The 12,304-nt window shown below is 40.3% G+C and overlaps 1 protein-coding gene across 2 annotated transcripts in view; it reads left to right on the top strand.

Moving 5' to 3' along the window:
- LOC109955763 (gamma-aminobutyric acid receptor subunit alpha-5-like) overlaps window positions 1-11,761 on the top strand; it is a 20,410-nt gene extending 8,649 nt beyond the window's left edge. For both annotated transcript variants that reach the window (XM_020592211.1, XM_020592212.1), the window contains exons 7-11: window positions 1,120-1,202; window positions 4,339-4,482; window positions 9,945-10,097; window positions 10,344-10,555; window positions 11,124-11,761. In XM_020592211.1, the coding sequence (XP_020447867.1) occupies window positions 1,120-1,202; window positions 4,339-4,482; window positions 9,945-10,097; window positions 10,344-10,555; window positions 11,124-11,429 (898 nt within the window). In that variant the 3' untranslated portion in view covers window positions 11,430-11,761. The remainder of the gene's footprint in view (window positions 1-1,119; window positions 1,203-4,338; window positions 4,483-9,944; window positions 10,098-10,343; window positions 10,556-11,123) is intronic.
- The last annotated feature ends 543 nt before the right edge of the window (window positions 11,762-12,304 follow it).

The following is a 12,304-nucleotide window of genomic DNA, read 5'->3' as shown; positions in this document are numbered from 1 at the left end:
TTCTGCCGTACAAAATCCTTCACTTGTTTTTGACATGTAATGTATTTGCATAAGCCTGCATGGATGTGGAAAGCAAGCTGTGCCCCTGTGGTCTCTGCAGGGAGGTGTCCTCTTATCCCACTTTGTTATGCTTCATTTGCCTTACTAAAATAATTGGGAATGCTTTAAAACACAGTTGTCATAGAGATTACAGTATAATATCACAACAGTTATTCTGTTACTAGTGCGGAATGTTGTGATTGTGCCTTAGTGCTTAAAGTAGAAACAAAAGCCTATGCTAGAGAAATCTTTAACATGTGTTCTTGTGAACTGGTTTCCATGCCACTTAACTTTCATTTATCCAACCCATTAAGTTCAGTGATTCCACATCATCATATCTTTGTATCCCTATTTATCATCCTGCAATTAGCAGGCTATTAGTGGCTATTAGCATGATTCAGTCTAGGGCAGGTAGCTAGAAAAGAAATGTAATTATGGTGTGTGTGCATGTGTGTGTGCCTGATTTCCATGATGTTGTGGTTCCTTTAGGACACAGAGCTAGCGTCATGGGGACTAAAATGATAATGACATGTTTTCAATCTTGACTGAATGAACAGAACAAAAAATCTGAAAATGAGGTTAGGAACAGCTATTGTGTGTGTAAATGGTTTGAATAGATGCACTGAATGAATCTAAAGGAAGCAGGAGTAGAGTTCACTTCAAGTCCTCAACAATTTAGAAGATGGTCATTATAAGACAGAGGTTTAAAATTAAATATTCATATCTAAATGAATTGATAAGTGATCGACTTGCATGAGCTTTTGTTTTCTTTAACAGAGACAAATAGCAGAAATGCTGTGACCACCAGGTGGTAGTATTGTCACTTCAATGCTAGTGTTGCTGAGAGAGGGAAAAGATGTACCTGCAAGTGATGTGCATGAATGTGGAGTATTTTGCTTAAAACTGATCTACAAAGCATTAGTAAATAATTCATTAACAATCAATAAAACCATTCATTACAGCTTATAGGCCCCTTATACTGTAAGCAAATGTATATAAAACTACTACTATTGTTTAAACTATTATTACATGCTAAAGTGAGACTGTTCCATGGTTACTGCATTGCATGTCTTGTCTTAGACTGACCATATCAGCAGAATGCCCCATGCAGCTGGAGGATTTCCCCATGGATGCACATGCCTGCCCTCTCAAGTTTGGCAGCTGTGAGTAAACTCATATCTATTTTTATATTTATTTTATTCTTTATATAAACTAATCACAGCCATTATGATATACTACACAGTACTAATGTTGACACAGAAGCAGCAAAGAAATACAAAGTTTAATTGAGAGTTGGAAAACAATAAAAGATCGGTTTGGGCGTTACTGGGTAATTAATGCATTGCTTCTTTGATATATATAGTCATTATCTAGTAGATTGCTGAGTTTACTTCCCTTATGTCACGTTCACATTTAAAGAAAGACTGTGTAACTTCTACTGAACAGTTGCCACTGCTGCTACTGTACAACTGACAATTATGGTGTAATGCTAAATACTAAATCACTAAGTAGCATTTAGCTAAAGTGCTAGTCTACTGTAGTACAAGTAAACAAAAGTGATAGAGTTGATGAACTGTCTAAATAATGGGCCTTATAGACCCAATAATTTGCTAACATTAGCCACCACAAACTATTGATCATGACAGACATGGTGTGTTTTATTATTTTAAAACATCAACTTTTATTTTGTAAGATGAAAAACGTGTTTTTTTCTCATACGTTAAAATATTTTCAATCATTATACTATTCTGATAAGCAACGTGTGATGCTACCTGTGACTTAGCACATTCAGTTTATCAGTCAAAGCCAGAAATATATGAGTTAAAGTAGATGTCTATGTAGACAACAGCAGGAAAGACCTAATCTGTTTATGTTTCTGGGTAATATGGTTTACTTAATGGTCCTCAGTTGAACAACAACTGTCGAGTTTAAAAACCTTGGTCAAGAGAAAAAATATAGAAGATTACTGCAAGTTCTCTAACACTTAATTAGGTCCATGATCAGAAGAAGACCAGTGCCTTTTTTCACTGGGACAGCTTGTCTGTTTGTCCTCCCATTGAGGATATGTATAGATACATAAATGGGCCTGTGGTTATTTTAAGACGGCTCTGAGTAAATGTCACGCATTCTGAGCCTCTTGGGCTAAAAGTATGAGGCTCTTATCCCCAGATCTCTGTGAGATGCACTGCACCCACACTCCCTCTGAGAGACACCCATTTGACTGCAATCCAGTTAGTGTATGGAGCTGCTAGGTCTTCCCAAGGCAAAGTCTTAATTTCCCCAGTCCAATGCCCAGCAGGTTAGGGGTGTACTGTAAGTGTATAAAAGGAATGATGTGTTGATCACAATATGACAACACTGCATCTTTACAAACCATGTAACAAATGTTCTGGACCTTTGCTCTCATTACTACAACAAAGCTAATATAGGTATTGCCTACATTTATGAAGTGAATCATAGCCTTGTATCCACCCACTGGTGACACAGTAGTGATTTATTGTGGCAATTAAAACACGAAGGCATGCTCTAAAGTTAGCCCAGGTAAAGGGCAACTAATTCCTTGTTCTTGTCTACAGTGCCCACATCCTAATTTAGCTGCTGGCTGTCATCCATACAGTTCCCAGGTATACACTGAAGAGTTGCTGCTCCCGCCTAATCCTCTATGGTGTTCAGTTAATGTTGTGGCCAGTGATGTGTAGCATTTCATTTAAGATGCAATTGTTTTCTTTTAAACAAGCTAAAAGTGCTACACTGTCTTATTTTACCATTCACCTTAGAGTTGGAGTTGACCACAACATATCAATTTGCAGAGGCACAAAACAAGCATTGGAATTGTTGGTGCATCAGACACAAAAGCTGTAAAACTGACAATCAGTAAAAGGCCACAGGTTAAAATGAACTCATACAGACAGAACAGTTGCTGAAGGAAAACTGTTTTGCAGATAATAGTGTGAACCGCACAAAACCTGGTCTCCCAAGCAGTAGGAAAACAATAATATATGGTCTGAGTCATCAGAGCCACCGAGGTGATTGATCACAAAGTGGCCAAATTTGTGGTTTAGGGAAAAAAAAAAATTCAGTGCTGTGAAATCTTCTGTGTTCCTGTAATATTTCAGAGTGCACAGAGCTACTGTGTAGTAAGTGATGAATTTGGCTGAGTTGTAGCTCCCATTTCCTCACACACAAGGCGGGAGCAGCAAAGCGTTAAGCGTGAACTGTTGAAAAGTTGGCATAAGTGCACCGTCTTGCCTGCCAAAGTCTTTAGCTCTTCCTCTGCATAATGAAAGTCACCAATAATCCCTTATTCCAGTTTAACTGCCCTCCAATTACAGTCCTGGCCTTGGGCTCGACAGTGCCCAATTTTAAACACTATATACTGTACCTTGTACAGCACTAGTTGCAAAGTAAGCACCCAGGATAGAAATATTCAGGTTAAGATGTTATCCTGTGGCCGGAAATAAACAGTGCTTAACCTTGTTACATAAGGCCAAGCTAGGAGTTTAATTTGTCCTTATAACAGTCAGCAAATTAGTTGGTAACATTTAAATGTTTTTATGCTGTGTTGGCTTGTTCTGTCCTCTGTTTGTAGATATTTAATGTACACAATTGTTCACTAGACAGCAGAATTTTCAGTGCCTGCTTTTTCGATGTTCTCACCCATGAAGACTTGTTTCACTTGTGCCAGTTCTACTTGCAAAAACACTTGGATATAAGGCTGTTTTGGACGCAGGTTACCAGAGAATACATTACCTAAACTAATAATCATCTCTTCTAATAATCAGAGAAGAATCCCTCTCTTTCATCTTTTCATATTTTAGAGAGGAGCAAATAGATTGAGGTCCTGTATTTGTGCAGGATTCAGCATGAATAAATGAAATAGCAGGAGCAACTTCGGAGTCGGCGCTCAGATTTTTAATGTGATACAACACATTACGGTTAGTCTGACTCAGGCTGGCTCCTGCTGACAGGGAAACTCATCTCTGACCCAGAGGTGTGGTTTATACAAAAGTACACTCAAATATCCACCCACACTCATGCAAGTGAAATTTTGTTTTTCGCTTTAAGCCTGCGGTCAAATCACGACTGTCCATCAGCAGTTCATTCAGTACACACACAAGCACATGGGCAGCTACACATATTATCAGTGATGACTGGGTTGAAAATGGAATGTATTACTAATCTACTGTGGTTAAAACAAAGAGGGAAGCTTTCCTTTGCATTTTGGATACTCCTGTATTAAAAATGAATACATTAAAACATTTGCAAGCTAAAAGGTAAAATCATCTTTCTCTCTCTCAGATGCCTATCCAGTGTCAGAGGTGGTCTACATTTGGACTCAGGGAGTTCCTAAGCCTGTGGTGGTGGCAGAGGACGGCTCCAGACTCAACCAGTACCATCTTATTGGGCTGACTGCTGGCACAAAAAACATAAACACCAGCAGAGGTCTGTGCGTTTATGAGAACACACTTGTCCCTGGTAGACTAGTGGTTAAGGCGCAGTGCTCTCCCCGCTGCGGCCCAGGTTCAAGTCAGGGTTGCATCAGGAAGGGCATCCGGCGTAAAACACGTGCCAAGTGTCAACTTGCGAGTCGTCAGTGTGACGATTCGCTGTGGCGACCCATCAACGGGAAAAGCTGAAAGTGACTTGAATGCACAAAAAAAGAACTAAAAGGGAATGCAGAACGATAACTAATCAAAGCTAAAACAAAGAAATGGAAATAGCAGTCCAATAATATAATAATAGTACTGTAGTAGTAGTAGTAGTAAGTGTAGGAATAAAATAATAAGATAGCAGTAACAGAAGTAGGAGAAGCAGTACAACTTATTCCCAGAGGATACTGTAGAAACCTTTTGATGAATGTAAATGCACAAGTGATGCAAGAGAAATAAAGAGTAGATCACGTGCCAGCAGACGGCTACTGTTTAACAAGATGTAGCATACACAGTACACTGGAATGGTTAATGTAACGCCAAACAGTACCTTAAATTGAACTGCTAATTAGTACTATTTGCTATTGTACTTAGCAAACACTTCTCTTGTAACTAGGCCAAGTTTGAATTTACAGTACAAAGAGTTGTGGTGCAACAGGTCCATGACCTCTGTTTAAACCACATCACCTTTGATCGAGGTAAAATGTTCCCTCATTAATGCAGCTTATTTGGCCATAACTACTCATTGGCGCTTATTAATCCACCACTGTAAATGCAATAGTTTCCAACATTCTCAGAATAACCTGTCGTAACAAACCCCACAGTTGCCAGGTGTTTGAAAAGAAAGCCTTAACATTTTTTAAGATAAAACTATATATTTGTGACCCCTTCAACAATCTCAAAATGTTATATTAAAAGTTGCTTTTACATCTTCACTTGTAAAAAATGTGCTTGGAGCTGAGGGGTTTGTTGACAGCGAGAAAGATACAGAATAACACATTACCTTTTAACCTTTTTAAACTATAATATGAAATACATTATGCATTATGTAAAGTAATCCCCTAACAAGTTAGTGGGTTTACAAGGCAAAGATGAAGTCCTGACTCAACACAGCAAAGCCCTGTTAGTTACTAAATCTTTTTTAATTAACTAAGGAACCTCCAGCAGAAAGATTCCAAATCTTCCGAACGTCTCTGCTACTACCTGCATACTTATCCTTGTTCTGTTTAACTACCCTTATTCTTCACCTTTCTTGTGAGAAATTTCATAGTATAAATTAAATCACTCACAAAGGACGAGTGTAATACCAAATTCCACCTATTTTACAAAAGTGTCATATCAAATACCACAATGTAGCAAATTGTAGATTAGAAAAGATAATCACTGCAAGGCAGATAGTAAATGTGGGATCGCAGTGAATGAGTGGAGGCTAGTGGACGAGAGTAGCCTGTCCCTCACACAGCCAGCTGTCCACAGGCCTGGACAGGCCCGTCAAACAACACTTATCCCGGCATGAGCCCATGCATGCGTACACACATAGAGAGAGACCTGAGACCTAGAGTTAATCCCCTCCCATCCAACCACCCATCAGCTTTTGCATAAGAAGGTGACCTCACAGATCAGTGAAGGATTGCTCGGCTGCCTGTGTGTTTGGCATGTGCTCTTGTACATTTCATCTTTGCACAGCTGTCCTCATAATGATGCACAGACTGACCCGGTCAGTTCATGGTTATTTTTAGACTATGGGTTACAGTCATGGAGAAACATAAAGTAAGACTGATTTTATGGGTCTGTGATTGGAGGTGTTTCATCCTAAAATTTACCATAATGGAGATGGTTTTACTTCAAATTTAATTTGGTCCTCACAAAGTTAGAAAAAGAAATGTGTGTGACTGTTAGTTTGTTGGGATTGGACAAGCTCGCTCTGACACGTGGGGTGGGGGCGTTGAAAGGCATCTGCTTAATGCTCTTATGTAAAGTAGAACTGTAATGCGCTTCCTCCCAGTTTGTGGTTGAATCATTATTAAAAGTGTGGATTTCCCCTGTTTTTTTTTTCATCCATGTCCCATGACTGAAACCTCACTTTTGCTGGCTGAGCCAGTTTTTTCAGCGGATTACTGTAAAAGTTTTGTTGGTTGGGGCGGACTGCATGTGTAACTGGTGGTTCGCTGGCTGGGTGGCTGATTGGTTGGCATGCCGACCAGCTTGCTAGTTAGCAGCCTGGCAGACATCTCTGATACTGACATACTGTTTGTTTTTAATTATGGGTTGCTGCAGTTGACTATGAATACAATCAGCAATAGGACAACCAACCTAGGGATGCTGAACTACATTTTCCACAAGTACAGCATGAAATCTAAGGACATTCTGAAACTGTTTACTGAAAACTATTTATCTGAGCAGTAAATATTAATTAGCTAAAAGCAGGACCTTACAACACCAGTTTAAAAAAGAATGCAACACTGATACATTGAAAAATGACAAAAATGTTGAACAAACTCAGGGTTTTGCACAGCTTTCCTTAGAGTACACTGTAAAATCCTATTAATTATTTTGTAGTTTTCTGTTATATAAATCCAGAATACACTGTAAATTAAAGCTGTGCCCTGGAGATCAGACATAATATTTTATCCTCTCTTGACACTTAACCGATCTTCAGTTATGTATTTGCATGTCTGGCTGTTTACTTGACATTACCTTGTTTGTCCTAAATTGTCAAACTGCCATCTGGTGCCCTGATTAAATGCTAACCATAACTTGAACTCGAAGCAGGAATAAAGGCAGGAAGTCATCATTCATGCAGCTTAGAGCTTGTCTCTTGGAAACCATCCAAATCAGTGGTGGAGACTGCTGAGGAGTTTGAGCTCAAGGGTCACATTCAGTCTGGCCGGTTAATTTACTTTGTGTATGTCTGTGACTGTCTGGATAATAATTTCCAAAGACCAAATATGACACTTTCAGATGTGGCAGAACAGCATCGTGCATTTTCTTCTTAGTCTTCAATATCAGCATGCTTTAAATGGTGTATTACCATAACCTGAAGCTCTTTTTCTACAATTTAGCAATGTTGTCTGACAGTTCTTTCTGTTGCATGGTCCTGCAGTATTTGATATTTTTGTATGGAGAAGTCTGAGGAGTCTTTGTTCTGATAGAAGACAGGCACAGATAGAGACAGAAAGAAAGATATAACATGGAGTTAACTGTTTTCCTGCTTGATTAAAGTAGGACTGGCAGTCACCTGCTGGTTGATTGGGTCTAGACAACGTAATGAAGCACTTGTCAACCTAAAATTCAAAACCGCTGACAAGTAACGATTATCTGGGCTTGCCTGTGTTGTTACTCTTAGCAGTAACAACTGGCTTTAGCTGCACAGCCTCAACGAAAACATTGGACATCCTTTCGTCTATCCACAGATCAAATTTGCATTGATTTAGTTTGATAATGTACATAAATCTGGAAACCTCATTGGATGGTTGTGATGTTGTGAGTATCTAATGAGCACGTCAACACTCCACTTGAAGAAATGAAGGAGATTAGTCGACAAGTTTTTGACACCATGACATCTTTAACAATATTGCTTCTTCATCTCAGACAGCAATATCTTTCCTAAAATAACACCCAGTCTCTAAAAGTGGATAAGACGTACTAGAGTATAGAAGAGTTCCAACTATTTTCTAGGGACTTGTATTGTAAACAATATTACTATACGTCGTCCTAATAAAATATACCTTAACTAATTAACAAAGGAGAAGGGCTAAGGTGGACGTCTTTCACCCTTCAGACTATTAGACAAGACTGTTAAAGTTAAAACTGTTCTTTTTACTCACCAGTTAACCAGCATGGCAGCATTGTTCCCTGACACGAAGGGAAGTTCCCCTTTGACGTTACGTAATACAAATTCTTGGGAAAAAAGCAGTAAGATCCACCTGAGGGACATGTTCCTCCTCATCCCTCTGTCCCCATTCCTGGCGGGATCCATGCATCAAGAGCAGAGGCGACCCTGGGGTGTGCCAGGTTGGCAGCTCTCGGATGCGTCTGGATGTTTCAGATGGCAGTAGGAGTCGGCGGTGTAGTTGTGACCCAGACAGCCAGGAGTCATCAGGGCATCAGAGGGCCCAGGTGATGGGGCCACAGTGTTGGGGATCTCCTGGGCCAGGCATAGTCATGGCAGTGGTGTTGATAAGATGTCTGCTCTCAGCCTGCAAAGCTAACAAACTGACCTCACGTTCAGGCTGCTAACAGTTGATGCCCACTGTTCATTTCTGCCTCTTCTTCCCTTCCCAGGTCAACCAGTCCCATTAAGACTGTTTGATTATTATTCCACAAACAGCTGCTGAATGACTAGGAAACACCATAAAAAGGTAGTGATAGAAAATGTCCACACAGTTACCCCCCCAATCCCACCAGTGATTAGCAGCAGTGGCAGGAGCATCCCTCTCTGTGGCTTATTGTGTGCTGAGGTGTGTGTCACTGTCAGCAGTTCGAAATCACCCTTCGTGTGTGTTTCAGTGCGTATATGTGTGCCATGTGTCAGTGGCAGGGTGGAGTGGGCGGGTTTTAGAGCTCTCTGAAGATCCCAGGACAGGAAGCCTTGCCTCACCCCCACCACCACATCACCCCCACTTCACTCCCTCTCGTCCTCACACTGATGGCAGGATGCAGATTGTATCCAGGGATTAGGGAGGTTCAAAAATCCGATTTTGCCTGGAGAAAGTCTTGTGTATTAGTGTGTGTGTGTGAGGGAGGGAGGGAGGGAGGGAGAGAGCTGCATGTGTACATGTGCTACAGTATGTGGAACATAGTCATGGGATTCTTTTAGTTTACCAGCAACTTCAGTTACAAACTGATGCAGGCCAAATGATTTTTTTAAGCCTCAAATGCAATCTTTAGTTGTTTAACTGAAAATAGTGCCGTTTCTCTTTCTACACTTTGTTTCTTTATCTGCAACTGTCATCACTGCATTGTCGAATCCCAGATGTTATTTTTCGTAATAATTAACGCAGATCGGCGCCCATATTTTGTTTAATAACGGATCTGAAGTCAGGTTAATTTGTTCAGCTGAATATGAAATGTTCTCTTCATCCCAGCTCCCAGTTCTCTGTTCCACCTTCACCACCTGCAGTTCCAACCCCTCTGATTATTTCATTACTGAAATAGCAGGAAGGAGGAGAGCTACATTTGATGGGGGATAAGCATGAGATGGGTTTGTGACTGTTTCTGTGCCTGTTTTATCCAGTGATTGAGCACCATCAGGGAATCATAAAGAGTAATTTGGTCAGGAATGATTATGGATTCCTATTTGGTAACCCAGTACATTTAGCACTGTACAGGGGTCAAATCACACATTAAATATTCCTATGTAGAAACAGTATTTACCCTGGAGTGGCTCAGCTTAAAGCAGACATCAAACCGCCTGGTTTGTTTATTGTCCCTGTCTAACTTTTATGTCATTTTTATCTCCTTGTCTCCCCTCAGGACAGTATAGAGTGATGATGGCCCACTTCTACCTGAAAAGGAAGATTGGATATTTTGTCATCCAGACATATATGCCCTGTTTCATGACTGTAATTCTGTCTCAGGTGTCATTTTGGCTAAACAGAGAATCAGTTCCTGCGAGGACTGTTTTTGGTGAGTGAAGCTGATTATTTACATTCTTTTCTTTTTTTCTTTTTTTTTACTTTTTATTTATCTGTATAATAATTCCTGTCATGCTCATTCACACAAGGGAGAATAATAACTGCTGTCCACTGAGCAGCAGCACTCTGGCAGTTAAGAGTTATTAAAGCACCCACCTTTGTAGATTGAGGGGAGGTTGTCTCCAGCCAGCTTGTAAAAACTCAATTTAAACTTGTCATGGCCTTTGTTTGCACCCAGGGGTGACCACTGTGCTGACCATGACCACACTCAGCATCAGCGCTAGGAACTCCCTCCCTAAAGTGGCCTACGCTACAGCCATGGACTGGTTCATTGCCGTCTGCTACGCTTTTGTCTTTTCTGCCCTCATCGAGTTTGCCACAGTGAACTACTTCACCAAGAGGAGCTGGGCCTGGGATGGCAAGAAGGCCCTGGAAGCACAGCACCCCAAGGTACAACATGTGAGCACTAGGCTACACTGATAGGGACAAATGCCTTAAAATACTTTAAAGAACATTTCTTTGGCTTCACATTTTAACCCATAAACTACAAATTAAAAATGCTTGGACGCTGTTGGACATTTTCCAAAACTTTTATATGTGCTGGTATTTCTTGCTACATAGTTAACATATATATAGATAATGGTATTACTTCACTCATTATTATACACATTTCTAGCTTAAATATTATCAGAGATGTCCAGGAAAACTGTCATGTATCTGTTAGCAGCTGCAGTAAAACAGCCACCTCATATTGTAGCCATCATAAATAAAAACCAAACTGCCAGACAGCCAGTTAGAATCATGCTGCTACCTCAATGAAATTTGATGACAGACCAGCCCGCATTTCACCAGAATGTTTTGCCAGAAATGTTTTACCTCTGTAAAATCACTAACCACTCCAGACAGAATGAAACACATTGATTATTTCAGACCATAAACATTGGTAATAGCAGAGCAAATGGCATCTGTAGAGGGCTTTAAATGAATTCACTGCTCACTGCAATCTGTCCCACTGTAGAAACGAGACCCCATGGTGCTGTCGAAAAAGCCCAACAACGTTTGCTCGGCAGGTGTCAACTACACCCCCAACCTCACCAAGGACGTGTCCATCTCCACCATCTCCAACACGACCTCGGTGCAACTGCGGGCCTCTGAGACCAAGATGGCGGACCCCAAAAAGACCTACAATAGTGTCAGCAAGATAGACAAGATGTCACGGATAGTGTTCCCTGTCCTCTTCGGAACCTTCAACCTCGTCTACTGGGCCACTTACCTTAACAGAGAAACAATGGTGAAAGGGGTTGTTGAAAGGTCTCTCTTCTGACAAACTAATTAAAAACAAACATCTGTGCTTGAAGGACAAAAATATACTCAATTATCTAATTCAAGAACTTTGAATAGATGCAAGGCTGCAACAGAATCTCTTTCCTGTTTTTCATGGCCTAAAAAAACTGCTTGATTGAAGAAAACAGCTTTTGTGTTGATGAGAGAGCAGGCGCTTTGCTTCTTTCTCATCCATTCTGCTGCAGTTTGCATGACGCATTCCTCAAAAGGAAACCATGGACTCTTCTTTGTCTTGACTACCAACCATGTATACAGTGCCTATAAAAAGTATTCACCCCCTGGGATGTTTTACCTTTTTATTGATTTTATAAATCAGTCATTGTCAATATACTGTAATTTGGCTTTTTTGACAAAAAAAATTACAAAAAACCTCTTTAATGTCAAAGTGAAAACAGGTTTCTACAAAGTAATGTCAATTAAATAAAAAACATGTAATGGGGAATAAGTGATTGCATAAATATTCATCCCCTTTAAAATGAACGACCTAATTCAACACTGGTCCAGCCAACTGGTGCTAATAGTCTCACAATTAGTGAAATGGGGATCACCGGAGTGCAGTGAATGTGTTTCAAGTGATTTTAGTATAAAGACACCTGTGTCTGGAAGGTCCAGTCACTGGTTAATCAGTGCTCCTGGCTACCATTACACCATGAAGACAAAAGAACACTCCAAGCAACTCAGAGAAAAGGTTATTGAAAAGTCTAAATCAGGGGATGGATACAAAAACATTTCCAAGACACTGAACATCCCTGGAGTTCAGTTAAACCCATCATCAAGAAATGGAAGGAATATGGCACATGTCTAAATCTGCCTAGATCAGGCCGTCCTCACAAACTGAGTGACCGTGCAAGAAGG

The sequence above is a fragment of the Monopterus albus genome, unplaced genomic scaffold, assembly GCF_001952655.1.
Source record: "Monopterus albus unplaced genomic scaffold, M_albus_1.0 scaffold16.1, whole genome shotgun sequence".
NCBI lineage: Eukaryota > Metazoa > Chordata > Actinopteri > Synbranchiformes > Synbranchidae > Monopterus > Monopterus albus.
Note: the sequence above shows the minus strand (reverse complement) of the source record. Positions and strands in the feature narration are given on the sequence as shown.